The sequence below is a fragment of the Apis cerana genome, linkage group LG8 (assembly GCF_029169275.1).
Source record: "Apis cerana isolate GH-2021 linkage group LG8, AcerK_1.0, whole genome shotgun sequence".
NCBI classification, from domain to species: Eukaryota; Metazoa; Arthropoda; class Insecta; order Hymenoptera; family Apidae; genus Apis; species Apis cerana.
Window position 1 is genome coordinate 5,186,622 of NC_083859.1, and position 17,165 is coordinate 5,203,786.

General features: G+C 36.1%; 1 protein-coding gene across 6 annotated transcripts in view; it reads left to right on the forward strand.

The window, feature by feature from the left end:
- Positions 1-17,165, forward strand: part of LOC107995299 (uncharacterized) — an 88,648-nt gene that overhangs the window by 41,271 nt on the left and 30,212 nt on the right. For 4 of the 6 annotated variants that reach the window (XM_062078262.1, XM_062078264.1, XM_062078265.1 and 1 more), the window contains exon 2: positions 14,425-16,036. In XM_062078262.1, the coding sequence (XP_061934246.1) occupies positions 15,133-16,036 (904 nt within the window). In that variant the 5' untranslated portion in view covers positions 14,425-15,132. Of the gene's footprint in view, positions 1-10,150; positions 16,037-17,165 lie in introns of those variants that run through there. The other 2 variants (XM_062078263.1, XM_062078266.1) reach the window with 2 other exon arrangements.

A 17,165-nucleotide genomic window follows, 5' to 3' on the forward strand; every position in this document is an offset into this window, starting at 1 on the left:
ATTCTTGTATCTCTGGAATTTCACGATATCACGTTTCATTCAATTTCGGTAAAAAGCGTCGTTGATGGAAAGTCGATAATTGTACTATCTTTTATCATGGACATCGTGCAATCATCGTGCTTACTTACAGAAAAATTAAGCAAGTTTTGGAAAAATTACACGTGGGCGTATTGAAATTCTACAAATTTACAAATTAACGTTCCTTTGTATCACGATGGAACAACAAGAGCGAGGAACGATTTTTCACGGTGGCTTAATTTCGCATTTTCTAGATTAGACTATCGTGACGTGCGCGATCGTGTAACGCGAGCCAACGAAAATAAATGCTCTCGCCGCACGCAGTGGAATATGCCCCTCATGTGTCAGACATGTGCGGCTGATTTGAATTTACCGGGTTATTATCTCTTTCAGAATTAAAATTCAATCTCTAATTTTGGGTACGAGAGATTGTTAAATACGAATTAAATATCTATTGATTTTTGCAAAAAAATATCTGTTGAAAACACTGCAATGAGTGCGTAATAAATATTGCGATACGAAGAAGATAGAAGTTGATAGAGTTAGTGAATCGATGTTTAGAAAATTATTGTCGATTGTGAAAAAAATAAATGTAGCGAGTGAATGAAGAAAGAAAGGAAGTTTCTTTTTTTTTCTTTGTTATACACTTATTTGAAAAGAAATACGAAGAGTTCTTTGAAATTTCTAAAAGATTGAAATTCACATCGTTCGTTTCCTTCGCTTCAAATTCTTAATTCCTTTTATCAACGTTTTCTTGGTCGCTTTAGCGAGAGTTATGACAAACTTTCAAGAGAAGAATTTGAATATTCAAATTTGTTTAAGGAAAAATTATTTTTATTTTCAATATCAATGAATGGATTTTTAATGAATGTTACAAAAATATATTATATATATTATACCAATTTTCATACAAAGATACAAAGATACAAACAAAGATAAATTAATTAAAATAAATATTTAATATTAATAATTTAATTATTTTAAATACACATATTTTATTAAAAGATCATTAAAATAAAAATATTGAAAAGGGATATTAACAAACATAATTTGTTATATTAAAATAAAAATGGAAATACGGGAATTGTGTGGAAAAGATAATTAATTTATTTTTAATCGTAAACAGAGGAAGAATAAATAAATGAGATTTCTGTTTCAGAAATTGATTCACCATATTAAATATATCAAGTATATCAAATAACAAATTAATTTACTGAATAAATTTCGCAATACATCAACAATACACCGGATATATGTATTTGTACGTGCTTTGTATGTTCGATATATTATCCATCTTTATTGATACAACTACAAAATCAATATACCACTGCCACTATTTATCAAGTGAAGAAGTATATTTAACAAATAATAATGCAGAATGCATTAAGAACAGAATCATTATTATTTTTTCCATAATTTTAATATTTGTTACAAATTATTGTAATTATCGTTAACAAATAATTATAAATATAAAATTCCTTTGAATTTTTACTTATATTTAATGTATCGTATATAAAGTTACGTATCAACGAAGAAGAGTGCAAAATCTACTTTTAACAAATATTTATTATTTTTATTTTATAACGATATTCTAAGTATCTAAAATACAATGCATCAATTAGTCACAATTACGAAACAAATTATAATCTAATAACAACGAAACGAAAATTATCGTGCCGCAATGAAATATTCCTCCGGTGATGAACCATAATATTCAAAGGGTTGATCCTGACCCTCCTCTTGAGAAACTAATCCTATCTAATTCCGAGAAACAATTTACCAAATTGTTTCTAATTAACCCATCCAATTTTTCTCTAGATTTAATCGAAGAATAAAATTAATGAAAGTAAGAAAATTATTGAAAAACATTCTATCCATCGCGTATCTCTCGGATCTCGTGTCTTCGACCAATGTTTACAATAAGACGCGACTAAATGCCTACTTGTTAAACGACGAATGCAAGTACATCAGGTTATTGAATATGTCTGGCACTTGGCGTGGAATTGTGCAATCTGACGTCAGGCTCACGTGGAAATGGGCATGCGCAACGATGCCACTTGTTAAAGGGTGCCTTTTCACAGCAACCCCTACTTACCACCCGTCTTTATCCCCCTCGTCGCCACGCTCGATGGCTCTTTGTAACCTTAATTTTCTACAAATTTTTCCCTTTCTACGAGACTTAATTACAGATGTACAGGGTGTCCATCGAGAACATATCCATCCAATGTTGTTTGATATGATTCAGGGAAAAGATTAATTCTAATATGAAAAAAATAAAATATTTTTATCGCGTTTCTCGCGTAAGAATATATAAGTTGACGTAAAAAAGATTTTTGTTGCTAAAATTGAAAGATATGTTTAATACGAAGGATAATATAAATACGAAATAGGGGTTGGGATCGAACAATAATAATATAAGTTATGATTGATATTTGTTCAATATTTGTTATTTTAAACGTTAGAAATCAGATGTAACAATATGATACGATAAACAAATGGGACAAATTGCACACGTGGTTATACGATTATCATACCAAATTACGGAAGCTTAAAAGCGCGAATCCGGTATTGTATAATATATTCAAATATGTATATCATAATCTTTAGGAAATTATCACTTAATTCAGTAAATATTAATTAATTCAAGTGTTTGATTTAATTATTACATACCACAATATTATATATTTTAAAAAATAATATTAAATATTAGATTAATTACGATTAGTTAAATTATAAAACTAGTGTCCCACCATGGATCATTTAATATCATAGATCGTTAATATCAATACCAAAAAAAAAAAAAAGAAGAGCAGGAACTGTAAAGAAATGCAAACCGTTTTTAAAATTCAGAGAACGAATGTACATTAATCAGACATTACCATTAAAGCGAATAAGATACAAATTTAGCGACGTTGCGCTCTGTAAACGCTTAAACGTTATACATTTATTATGCAAAGTTCAGAAACTGGTGATCGTTAATATTCACATGATGGCGATAATTCATTACAGGCATCAATGGAACCGACGTCCCCATCAATCTCGATTAAATTCATAACGAGACCAGAGGAAATTAGTAGTCGCGATTGAGCTTTTCGGTACGGTTAATAATTAATAAAACGTATTATAATTGACTAGCTTGTTACGCGAGCAACGTTTCATCGTCTAATAATTATATCAGACACACAGCTTGTAATTTTATCAAGGACAATTATCGTTCAACAATGTGGATGAAACTGTGATAAATGGAAAATTCAGATATTGATAGACACGGCCAATTTGTTAATTCGATAGTTAATTTTAATCGATCATCGCCAATTACGGTTAATGAAATTTATCACGTAAGGGGATTGTTAGCTGAAAATTAAAAAAAAAGAAAAATAATGAAAATTTTAATAATTTTACTGCTGTTAACTTAAATTTTACTGTTGTAACGACATTCGTTATTCCTATTACTGTTTCAATTCTATTTTCAAGAAAGAAAAATTTAGAAATTTTTCTGCTTCAATCGATACAAAAAAAGTATTTTTATCAACAAATAATAAAATTATACAAAATATCGATTTCTTATCATTTCAAGAAACAATTAAATTTAATTTTCTTGCCATGGAACGCACTGAAACTTTATAATGAAATTAGCTACCTTATTTTATCAAATACTCTATATTTTATCGATATTAAAACCACGAGAACGAAACGTATAATTTTATTGCTCGATCATAATAATTAATACGTGATCCTTCGTTAAATAATCGAATCAGAAAATTAATTATATAAATTGTTGTTGACAACGCATATCGTTTCTTTTCCAAAAAGGCGATAATATAACTCGTTTCGATCCGACGGACGAACTCGTTTATTTAGAGCAACAAGTGCCTGCACATTGCGCAAAGCTCGCCCCTTGTAACTCTATCGTGGAAGAAATTCTTTTCTTTCGGCCATTTTTAAAGATGCGAGAAAATAACGTAAAAGAGAATGGAGACAAGGAATGGAAGATTGGCCTTTGTGGAATTTAATAGTATCAACGACGAATGGCTAAGGGTTGCGTTGCTCCTTAATCGATCGATCGTATCGAAGGATCGATCGATTACGCAATTAAGTAAAGTCGAATGATCGTTAAATAGGAGTGCTATTGGCTCGATGTAATCGGATTTTAGTTAATAGATGGGATTTTCAATACAATAAATGAGAAGTTCTTAGTGACGATTCGAGAGGGGAAATTAGAAGGCGAGGGTTGAAAGGAATATTTTATTAGGAAATTAATTACGTTGATTGTTGGATATTCATTGTTCAGTTGAATAGAAAATGGTTTAACGTTTTGGTATATTTGACATAGGAGAAAGTTTTTTTTTTACGAAGAATATTGAAATTTTTAAAAGAATTGGAATTTTTTGGATTAAAATGATATCTAGAATTAATGTTATTGGAAATGTTAGATTTTGAATTTTAAAGGATAGGAAATTTTCGTGATAAAATAATTTTTAAAGATGAAGGTGTTAATATTTCAGTTGAAAAGTTTCTTTTGTTAAGAGTTCTGGACTTTCTTAAGATGCAATATTTATAAATGGAAAGTTTCCTGTTAAGAATTTCAAAGTTTGAGGTTTATAAGATTTTTCAAGCTTTCATGTTGGAATAATATATTTGAATTGTATACTACGTTAATATTTATAAAAATTTTTAGTTGGAAAAGAGTAAAATGGTAATTAAAATTACAAAGTTTTTTTTTTTAATTAAGAAATTATGAAGTGAAGTCAATTTTAAATTCTCAACTGGGAAGATTAGATTATTGAGCATGAATTGTTGGAAATGTAGTTGTTGGATCCCAAAACCTTTAACCTTTAAACTCCAATTTTTGACCTTGTACTTTTGACCTATGACCTTCAATTTTCGATCCTGCTCCTATAATTTTAAATTTTCAACTTTCGATATTGAATTTAGACCATAAACTTTCCATTTCCGCTCTTGAACTTTAGACTTTTAACTTGTCGACCATGGACTTCCAACCTTGAGTCTTGAACCTTTGACTTTATTTTTCAAATCATGAAATTTCTAAACACCGGACATAAGACACCGGATCTCCAAGCATTGAACCTTCGATCCTTCAACCTTGAACCTCAAAACCTTGGACTCTCTATTATGCGTTCCAAAAATCGATAACAAAGCCAGTATGTACCTGCGCAAACAGAGTCCATCAAAAACTGTGCAATCATTTTCCTCCAGATTCACACTTTTCATAATCGTATATCTCAGAAACGCTTTTCCATATCGAAACATTTAACAGCGTGAGAAATTAATCCAATTTATTAATCCTTGTCCATTCGTATCAATTTTCTTCTTATTAATCTCGTTCCTAATTGATCAAAAATTTAAAAATATCGAATCTTCATTGTTCATATACAATAATTCGATGAAAATTCGTAGACAGATGTTTCTGCAAAATAAAATTTGTATATAATGAAGCTTGAACAAAAATTTATTTATTTTTTTTAAATATTATTAAGCGTATTATGAATATTTTGAATATCAACATAGTTTGGTCTACTTTGAATATTTTGTATTTTTTAAACATAGAGGAATTCTTTCTTTGAACGGACGAATGAAAGCTATCTTTAAAATTCATTAACCAGCGATTTCTTTCAATAATGAATACACCTTCGCTTAAGCAAAAATTTCACGGGATAATAAAGTAACATTTTATGCATTTAAATTTTCTCATTATATCATTGCAAAATTTATAATATTTATAAACTTATATAAATATTTATAAAAAAAAAGGTAGAAAGACGTCGAAACTTGAAAGACCCTGTCCCCCTTTTATTCAAAAATATTCATCCACGGCTATTCGAATACGTTGATACGTTTTCGTTATTTATTTTAATTAAATCTCGGCCGGGGCACGGGGTTAATTAACGCCCCTTGCACATTCGTTCACGCGACGAGCATCTAACCACCCACAACTTGGCCACCACCGCGCCACATGACGTCCATCTTCTTTACCCTCTTCGCCCTCGTTTGCCGGGAAAGGATGGTGTTCAGAGTCGTTGCGGACGCCCATAAGACGCCCACCCGGGCCCTGATGACGCGATCAATGACGATCGCCCTCCGTTAATCTGGAAATTTGTTTTCGAACGCGGGCCACCTCGAGAGCGACGTCGTAAAACACCGTTAATGACGCATTGTCGACGGTGTAACCGATGTTTCTTTTTCCACCCCGCGCGTCATTTTTATGGTTATGGAAGGCACTTTGGAAGCTCCACGAGCTGCTGTGCCTTGGAAATCGATAACGAATGAGGTGTAGTACACCTTGTGGTGCAGCTTGTGGTGCTCGTTCCAACATTTACCACGCATGGAAATGATTTGAAGAAGGAATCGTGATCGAATTTCGGACTGATACTAATTTTCATTTGTATTGATATTTGTATTTGGTTTCTTCTTTTTCTCTTTTCATTTTTGAAAGAGAGCGTCTATTTTGTTCTTATTAATATTTTTATCTTGGAGAATTTTTATTAAAGAATTTTGTAATGAGTATATTTTGTATAATTGTCTTATATAGGTGTTACGTAGGCAGATTGTCCATAAATTTTTTTAAAAATAAATTTAATTAAACTTATCTAATATAATTATAAGCTAGAAGTGATGGTAGGGACAATCTTGAACTTCTCTTCGCCCGATGTGCTCGAGACAAGTTCTCCTCCATTTTTCTAAAAAATTACTGGTTTTAATTTACTTTGAGGCGAAGAAAATATTTAAAAAAGGGTTAAATTATTTTTAATTTGCAGCTTCGATTCAATTTGTAAAGCGTATACGTAACTATTTACCCTCTTCCTTTATTCTCTCGAAAGAATTTTAAAAAAATTTCACAAAGCTGAGAACCATTTATCCGTCCTGGTTATATTCATAACTAGTCTCTGTTTGCGAAAAACAGCGGCGAGATCGTATAAAAACGAACGGGTAACCGTTCGCAACAGTTTCACCCGAATGTTTAGCCTGGTAATTCCGCATTCCTTAAATATTTGCTCTCACCTTCCGCCTCGTTTTTACATTTAAGTATCGTGTTAATGGAATTGTTCTTCCCACGTTCGCTTGTTTAACGATGAACATCGTGATTAAATAATTTTTTCCAGAGAGAAAATGTTAATTGACCCGGCGATGCTCACGTTGGAATCCAGTGAAACTTCCTAAAATGTTTCATCCTCGTTTATTACTTTTCTATTTCTTTTTTATTTTTCCCGAATAGCATACAATTTGTGAATTGTTTGAAATTGAGGATAAAAAGTAAGGACATAAAGACAATCAAATTATCCTTTAATGAGTTTGAATATGAAAAATATTTAGGAATTATATTTGCCCATTCATCCTTCTAATGAAACATTATTTTTATTTCTCTGTCGTGTAATAATCACAAATATCAAATTTACGTAATTTTCTATCAAACGTTTAATAACAGTATCGATAAAATTTTCCAGAAATTTGTTTTAAATTTACACCAAATCTAAATATGTTCTAATTAATATTTCTTATTGCACAAAGTTGCATGAAGTTACATTATAAATCTTTATTTAAAGAGTCAAATGTATAAATTCTTTTATTTACAAAAAATGAATGATTAAAGAATTTTTATTTCCCCGAATTTATTACTTTCATTTATTATCAAGAATTTCACGTTTCATCATGTTTTAGATTTTAGAACGTAAACTCTCGTACGGTTTCGAGATTCGTGTTTGCGTCGCTGAGTTACGTTCGCGTCAGATGAATCAAAATGAACAATGGGTATCGGTTACAAACGATAATTTCGCGAAAACGAAATACGATAGATGGATCGAGCATTTGTCGTGTATTTGTATAAAATATGCGCACGATTCCTTGATAAATAAAACGTGGCAGGATTGAATTTTGAAACGTCGTCAGGTTTGTAACGGATCGTTTACATAACGATTTCCCGGCAAAGTTTGCATTCAATCAGGCACATGTACGTGTTCGAACGGAATCCATCTGGAAAAATGCGACTGTATTATGCATGAACTTAGTCGCATGGAACGTTTCAAAGTTTCCTTCCGATCGATTCATTTTATTTTATTTGGCGATAGAAATCGTACGAAAGGAGGAGTAGGTTGAGATTTGTAAAAATTGTAAAAATTCAAAGTCGACATATTTTTTTCGTTTTCTCTTTTCTCTCTCTCTTTTTTTTTTTAGTTTTTGATGTCAATGGAAAATTGATCGTTCGCCACTTCATAGTGAAAACTGGTTTACATATATTGTACATGTAGGTTTTGTGTCGTATGGATTTTATTTTAATAGCGTATTCAAGAGCTTAACGGAATATTGAATAACGAATGATCAATGTTAGAATATTTGCTGCATTTGGAAATGATGTATAATAATTGATGAAGATCGTTAAGGGATAGATTTGATCGGTTTCGAATTTCGTATTCGATGTAAAAATTGTTTGTTTGATGTAGATACGTGATAAGATATGCTTCGATTTATTTTTTTTTTAATGGAATATGATTTAATCTTATTGTTTGTTATTTCTTGTTATTGATTTTTAAAAATCAATAATGAACAAAAAGATAGGAATTTTTAGATTGGATTTGACAGATATACAAAATACATCGTAACATTTATGAAATATAAAAAAAGAAATGAATTTTCAGAATTTAATAATATTCGTTGAAAGATTTTTAATCTTGTTAAAATTGCCTTTTTATTTAAAATTATTTCTTATATAATTTCTTTTTTGTTTCATATTGATTGATCTTGTACAATGTATTTTTATCATTTAATTTTATATATGAAAATCTTTAATGGCTGCGATAGAAAATGCAGAAAATTTCAGAATGAAGGGGAGACTAATATTTATATTGCTCGTAGGATGAGAAAATTAAATAATATCATCAACTTCGTAAAAGTTTATAAAATAACATTACGACGTGACAATATAGTCGAGTTTGATAAAAATAAACTATGTTAAAACGTTCGTGGCAAATAATAAGAACGTAAACGATGGCATCGTGAATACGAAAGTGAAGTACCATCGTACCACGACAGCGTAAAAACGAAGAGAAACCAGCTAAAACGATCGCTTTAGAGTAAGTGTCTTGGTGTAAGCTTTAACCATGATGCCACGTTCAGGGTATAAATAAGCAAGGAGAGGATATCTCGATTTCTTCCTATTTCACACGAATGTCCCTCGATTTTTTTTTTCCTTTTTTATGAAGAAAAAAAGGAAACACCACCATTTTAAAGCGTTTCAAAAAGTTTCATTAACCGAGAGAAAGTTAGCAAATATGAATGCTATCTAATTAAAAAAAAAAAGAAAAGATAATAGGTGGAAAAAATTGAAAGATTCAGATTCAAGTTATTTCTTTTTATAATTATAATCTCAATCACGAATCTTTAATTTTATTACTTGGATTTTGATATTTAAAAAAGATTTAAATTTGTTGAACAAAGAATAATTGATTTTCAATTATTGAAAGCCAATTTTCATCAAATCAATTCCATCTTTTGAAAAATTTAATTTTTTTAATAGTGAAATAAGTAGATTCAATGAAGTTCCAATAGGTTTCATAATTCACATCGGTCTGACCAACGTGTAAACAAAATATGAAAGGCTGCGAACATGAGCATGTTTACTTACTATCAATACGTCTGGCTTCGTAACTACTTTGTCAAAATAAAGAGACACGGAATATGAAGCATGTTGATATGAAAACTTGGTCAAACTGCTCTAATTATTGGACTTTACGAACACTTCGAAACGTGTTGACACTTGGTTCGTCAGATATTTCCCAGGAATTCAAGAAACTTATCCTTGGTTAAGTAAACAACTTTCTGAATTCATCAAAAACTGATTTCAAGAGATGTGACGAGAAATTCATACATTTATAAACCGTTTAATTACTTATTACTTATTACATTCAAGAAAAATATAAACATAGAGAAATGAATATACCGAGTAAAATTAGGAATAAAAAATTTACTTCATCTAAATCAAGCGATGAAAAGGATAAATTAACAATAAACCGATGAAAAATATATTTCTCACCTTTAACTGAATTAACTCTTAAACTGCTTTGAAAGCACAACTCTCGAGCAGAGATCCTGAAGCGCATCTCGCAACACAAAGTATCATGGCAATCGTCGTCTGACTAACTCGTTATTAAAGCAATGCATTAAACCAACTGTCTCATTGTTTTCCTGGCATTAAATCCAACCTGAGATGCCTATCGAATAATCCAACCGCGATCGTTCTCTCTGTCTCTCTCTCGCTACCCTTCTTGCGAGCTTTACGCGAAAGCCGAGTAAATAACGGTTTGCTGAACTTTGTAAAGCGTTTGCAACGATGAATGGATGCTCATCAATCATAGTGGCCTGCGTGCATTCGAATCTTCCCAGTTTGCGTTCACACTTGTCGTGTCAAGCATATTTCAGCTGTAAAATCCGTTTCAACGAGCGTATACGATTCAATGGTGAATGGAAGTGTCGACGATTTCGTGTATATTCCGCTTTTAAGCTGTCAAGGGATATTCATCGTTCGTGATATCGTTGAATATCAAGTTCTGGCGAGATGTTTATTGGATAGAATTTTTAATGGCCTCGAAAGTACCTTCGCGTGGGCCGACTATCCGATACGTCTAAACGTATGACTGATCAATATCTTCAAATTTCTTACGTGTTTGTAAATTTTTCCCCTCGGTGCGTATACGCGCGTATAATTCGATGAAGAAAGAACGAGGAAATTGAATTTTACGGATCTTTGTTTTCCTTTAAAATTTCCACTGGAACCCGATTTTGATCAGTTCGGGCTTTAGCTTCTTTTATTCTTGGATTGGTATTGAACATCGATCAAGAATGTTCTTTGCGTTTGGATAACTCTTAGAATTCTAATTTCGGGATGTACGATTGATATTTGGTTCTTTTTTGTTTTTTTTTTTAATTTAGAGATAAAAAGAAGCAATTTTTTGTTCGTCATTTTATTGAAATATTTTTATTCGTCAGACGGAATCGTGAAATACTAATTTTTCACAAGTTCATCGATTGTGGAACATTACATTTTTATAATAACGGGAAATAAAATGGGCAAGGCTGTAAAGCGTAAAACATCATTCCAGCAAAAATTGGAATTAACTTCCACGCAACTTAATGAGTTGATTGAAAAATAATGTTCATGTGATATTCGTCCATTACATCAGAACTAGCAACCTAACGATTATAACGAAGGTAAAATGCGATGAAAAAGCATGTATTTCGATATCCAACCGTCCAACTGCTTGCCTAAAACATCTAAAATCATTTTGACATTTTTACAAAACTATCACCTAATTTTCAATCAGTGTCAACTTTTGAAAAAATTCAAAATACACCCCTTTCTCGTATTCACGCTCGTCCAATTCTTTCCCATTCTCAATAACAATAACAGTTCCCCCGCAACAGCTGTTAAGTTTGCGAAATCTCGCCTACTCGGTTCAATCCCAAGCTGCACGCCTCAAACTTCCTTACCCAGACCAGACATGTACATCCACATAACCTCTCGCTCTACGTATCACGCCGAGTCGTATTCGTGAAGCGATTAAAAAATAAACGAGCGTTAAACGCAAGGGGGGTAGGGGAAAGGAACGAAAGAACGAAACGAGAGAAAGAAGGAAAAGAAGGGAAAAGAGAGAGAGAGAAAGAAGAAAGAAGAAAAAAAGAAAGCACAAGTGCGAGCCGGTGTGTGCCGCGACTCGATGCGGAACGGAAGCGTGAACGATGCACGAACGGGGTGGCCGGGGCCGGGTTAGCAGGCGGAGAAAGAAAGAGGGAGCGAAGGTGAGAAAAAGAGAGAGCGGCAGGTGTCTGAGGTGGTGGTGGGGAGATGCGCGGTGTATTAAACCCGGTGACTCTTGCCGCGCAGCGTGGGAGTTAGTTCTGGTGAGGGCGCCAGCCAGCTCACTCGCTAAACTAACCCACCGTCCCAACCCTTCAATCCTCCATCCCTCGACCTTCGGCCAACAAAGCAACATCCACGGCCGCAACCTCCTTTTCACCGACTCCGTAGCCGCTGTTTTTTCGCGACTTCCTGTCCGGCCCGCGTAATCACCGATCGAACGAACGGCGTTATCACATATCCGAGTAACCGGCGGCGACCGATTCGAACAAGGGACGAACTCGGTAACGAACGAGACACCTTTTTTCTTCGCCACCTTCGCGTCTACCCAGAAACACTACGTATACATATACGTGGTCACGTACGTATATCTACTACACTCAGTTCGCCGAGTCGAGCATGCGAGAACACAACCTCGTCGGGGAGAGAGTTGTACGCAGTTGAACCTCGAGGAAAGTGTGGTTTTTTTTTCCTCTCTCTCTGAAAAGAGAGTCGCCGTTCGGACTCGCACCTACTCGTATCGAGCACTTTGCGTTACTATACGCGATTATTTGTCGCGTCGAGATCACGGCGGATTATCGATATCACGGAGAGGATTAGAAGAGAAAGGAGAGAGAGAGAGGTGGAAAACAGAGGTTGACACCGCCGGTGGATCGTACCTTTCGATCGACTTTCGTGTACTGCTGCTTCTTTCTTTCTTTCTTTCTTTCTTTTCCCTCTTTTTCCTTTTTCTTTTTTCAACGGATCTACGTCATCGTCGCGGTGGACGACGAGTAATCAACGAACGCGGTTGACAGAGCAACATGCTAGCCGACTGGTGTTCGCACCATTTTGTGTTCGCGTGATCCGGGAAGACGTGATCCGGTCCGTCGGTGATGAATAAACTTGATGACACGGTGCTTGTGACACAGAGAAGAACCTAGCTACAATAGACTGTAGAATATTATAGAGAGTTTTGAAGGGAGAGAGAGAGAGAGAGAGAGAGAAAAAAAGAAACTGACATTAAACATTGAATTTCGATCGACGAGATCGACGATTTGTTCGAAAGAGTTTGTTCCAAAGACCTCGCCATACACCGGAGGATTTTCGTGGATTCAACTGGAAGAGGAAGAGTGTTGTTATGTGCGACGAAGAACGTAGGATTTGAGGGAAAGAAGTCACGGAAAGAAACAAGTTCTATCTAGTTAGAGAGTATCGCATGAGAAAAGATCCCAATTTCGGGAAAGAGAAGGAGGAGGAGGAGGATAAGGGAGAACGTTTCGCAGCACGCAGAGTTACAGAAGCAAGTATCTCGCACAGAAATACACATTGACACACATCTGTCCATACACACGTTGTTTATTATTGACCTGATCACACTTGGTAATGTTTCGCAATTGCACCTTTCTCCCATAATTTTCTTTTCTTTCTTTTTATATTTATATATATATTTATATTTATATATATTGTATTCTCTGTTTACACGCGCCGCCTGTGTTGTGTCTCACACTATCTCTCTGATGGTATGATCGATGTGCGTACTATGATGTTCTTCTTCTCCTTCACCGTTTCCGACGTCACGACGACCAACCGGTGTCGTCCGCCGTCTTAATTAACCCCTCCCCTCTCCCCCTTCCTCCCTCCCTCCCTCCCTCCACCTCCCCCTCCCCCCCCTAGTACACGGGAGCACGGTTTTGCACATTTTTCGGGCACCTGTTGATCTCTCTCGTACTACATAGCCACTTTTCCGCACTCTCTCAAAACTCGTTCGGGGAGTTCGATGTCACAGCTGCACGCCGAAATCTCACAGCACGTAGAAATCTCGTATATATCCCGTAAATCTCGTGGATGTATCGGGACACGAGCAAGCATCCGAATCCGCCTCCCGAATCCGGCACACAGTTGGACGGGTTTACACCGAGGCTAGAGAGAGAATCGAGACTGGCTTCGTTCCATTCATCATCGTCGTGATTCCATCATCACCATCATCATCATCATCGATGACGACAGTAAGTGATACAACCTCCTTAAAAAAAGAACCAAACCAAAGTAGAGGGCCAATTCGGTGACTGCTGTACGAGGGGGTACGGAATTCCTCCAAGTGTGGAGACTTGGACTTCTATCTTTGGAGACAAAAGTAGAAAAATATATTTTGTGAGAAAAGTAGTTGTATTATAAATATATATACATATCTATATATATGTATGTATGTATATATATATAGAGAGAGAGAAGGAGAGAGAGACAGACAGACAGAGAGAGAGAGAGAGGAGAGCGCAAATTGTTTGTGGAAGCGTTCATCGTGCGGCAGGCAATGGGAAGAGAAAGCAGCAAGGGTAAGCGAGCGAGAAAGCTCAGGAGAAAGATAGTTCGATCAGGAGCACGTAACCGTGGCCGATCGATTGGGTTTCATTGTCGAGCACCTTAATAAGCATCCACGAACCAGCACCAAGCACCACTTGATCACGGCACCGCACATAATAATTCTTCAGACACGCACCCTTTCGCAGACCGAAACGTTGTAAGATCTATCCCTTTTTCATTAACGGCCCTGATTTCAGGAAAGGGGAATCGAGAACCTTTGATGTGTCGTTGGGAGGAATATTGGGAAACGCGAGTCTGAACGGATGTACAAACGTGCAACGACCCGTGGAACGAAACGAGTCGAAAATTGATAGAGAGAGAAATTGTTGATACTTGCGGTGTTCCCCTATTGTTTGCTTTCCTCTATCGTCATCTGCGAGGGAAAACTCTTCCTCTCGAAGACGTGCCGCTCGATGAAAGAACACGGGCCGCCAAGTGGAAAGGCAAGAGACAGAACGAAAATAATCGAACGCGTTTGAGAAAACGTCGTTTTCCCATGTAACACGGAAGCCTACCACCGGTTATCGATTGATCGCCGGTCATCGCTCATTGTCCGCGTTTATTCTTCCCTCAGTCGCGCCCTACAGAGTCGCTTCCTCCCCCGCCCAGAAAATTCGGCCTAAACTCAGCCAGTCCGGTGCCTTTCGACTGGCAAGCAACCGAAGTACTGCTACGTGGGACGCGTAGAGTCGGGACGCTCGATTTATACCTAAATAGAGAGAGAGAGAGAGAGAACAAATAAAGAGACAAGAAGAAGAGTAGATAGAGAAGATAAAATCTCGAAATCGTCAAAAAAGAAAGGTCTGGAAGAAAGGAAGGAAGGAACGGTCGAAGCGAAGGAAAGGTATTATTCGGTTTCGATTCGAAAGCCAGCCCGGTTAAAACCGGTGGAAAGGTATACATATATGATGGCGGTGTGCATGTTTTGGCTTCTCACGTACGTGGGACAAGGCCTGGACCTGGCCGTGGGCAATCGTCCGGTGATCATAATGCAGGGTGCACAGGAGCAGCAGGACTACCGGCACGGTAGCGGTATCAGAAAGAAGAGCGAGTTGAATTCGGTAGGCAATAACCTGTTGCACTTCAGAATATATCCTCCCGAGGCCTCTCACAGGGACGACCTGTCCAATTGGCTCCTATTGAACGACGAGCCACGGATCTCCTCGTGGACACCTGCCGGCATATTGATCGACGATATGATCAGGGAGCCGAGGGAGCTCCAGACCGTGTTTTTCGCCCTGTCCCCGGCTATGCTGAACACGCTCTACTCGGAGTACGTGAACACCGCCGCCTCGCAACCGGCCGACCACTTTCTCCACGAGGATCAGCAACAAGCCGTTGGGGGTCCGTTGGTTGGCCAACGCGGCAAAAAGCTTCGTATCGACTGTAGACACTCCAGGAACACGGTCAGCCTGCCTATAAGAGTGTGCGACGACGAAAAGACGACGGGGCGGAACGGCCTCCAAGAAGCCAGACAATCGAATTACGACGATCTCTTCGAGCAGAAATTGAACACTGCTGCTAATATGAAGACTGACCCAACGTCACGGGGATCCGAGAAGCTTCAACGGGATTATCAGAATGCCGCGACGTTTGTCCCGAGGCCACCGTTGTTCGGCCTGGACGCGGGCAAACCTCCCGGAAAGAGGAGCCAAACTCCTGTTGGACGCCGCTCAATCGACCTCTCAGGAGAGTCGGCCCCGCATCAAGCTCAACCGCCGTCCTCCCTCGGGAACGGTATCAGCGTCGCTTCTCAACTTATGCTCAGATCCACCAGGGGAAGCATACAGTACGACGTACCGCAAATCGGTAAGTGTCATTGCCATTTGCGTTATTTTAGGAGGGGGTGAAATTGTGTTTTGCATGTTTTTCGAATTGTTTCGAGTTTCGATTGATCGGAAGCGAGGCGACGAGGTAGATGATGGAGATCTTTTTATCGATCATGTGGAGTTTTAAACGTTTTTTGATAATGGAATGGGTTTTGGATTTAAATTAGTGATTTAAATGGAAAAGTTGAGGCTTGACCACTTGGTTTTTAAGATAGAATAGGATGTTTGATTATTAATTTTTAACGAAATTTGAGAATTGGTAAAATTTTTCGATTCCTTGATGTAAACCTTGTTATTGAGATTCTTATTCGTAAGAAATTACTTGTAATTTTGGAAAAATTAATGAGATTTCATCGAAACAATTTCGATGATTTGAACTTTGATATTTAGATTAAAAAAAAAAAAACGTACGCGTTTGTTTTGAGCTCGAATGAAAATTTAATTCTATTTTTAATAGAAATATGAAACTTTAAGTTAAAAAATCGATCAAGTCTAGAGAAAGGTCAGACTTTTGTTTTCAATTTAGATACTCAAACGCTTTTTCTTTTTTTTTTTTTTTTTTTTTTAATCGAATTAAAACTTCGTTATCCGATAAAACGATATACAGATCGATAAATGTAAGACACGTATTTCTCTCCTACAATAATTATCGAGAATTCTGAATTGGTCTAAATTGGTGAAACTTTCTGTGGCGATAGATAGGGGGAGGAGTAGGGGCAGCTCGATCGTCCTACGTAAATGACAAGAATTTTAGTCTTCTCTTTTCGTATACCCGTATTTGATGCTACCATTGATCCTGAATAACGTAATATTAGATCGATGATGGTATTTATAAATCTACCATGGAGTTCTGTTTATAGTAGCAATCTATAATCAGAAACTAAAATCTCAGGTTCCCTGATCACACAACAAGACTCTCTAATTATACGTCTGATACTTTTACTCCCCTATTCAGCGGAATATTTTTATCTTCAAACAAACGTGGAATATTCACCTTGAAATTATTTCAGTTTAAACTTGCATTCGACCAAATTAAAACATTCGACAAATATTTACCGCGACAACATTCAAGAAATTAATTTCGTCACGTGTTACCATGTGTGACTTTA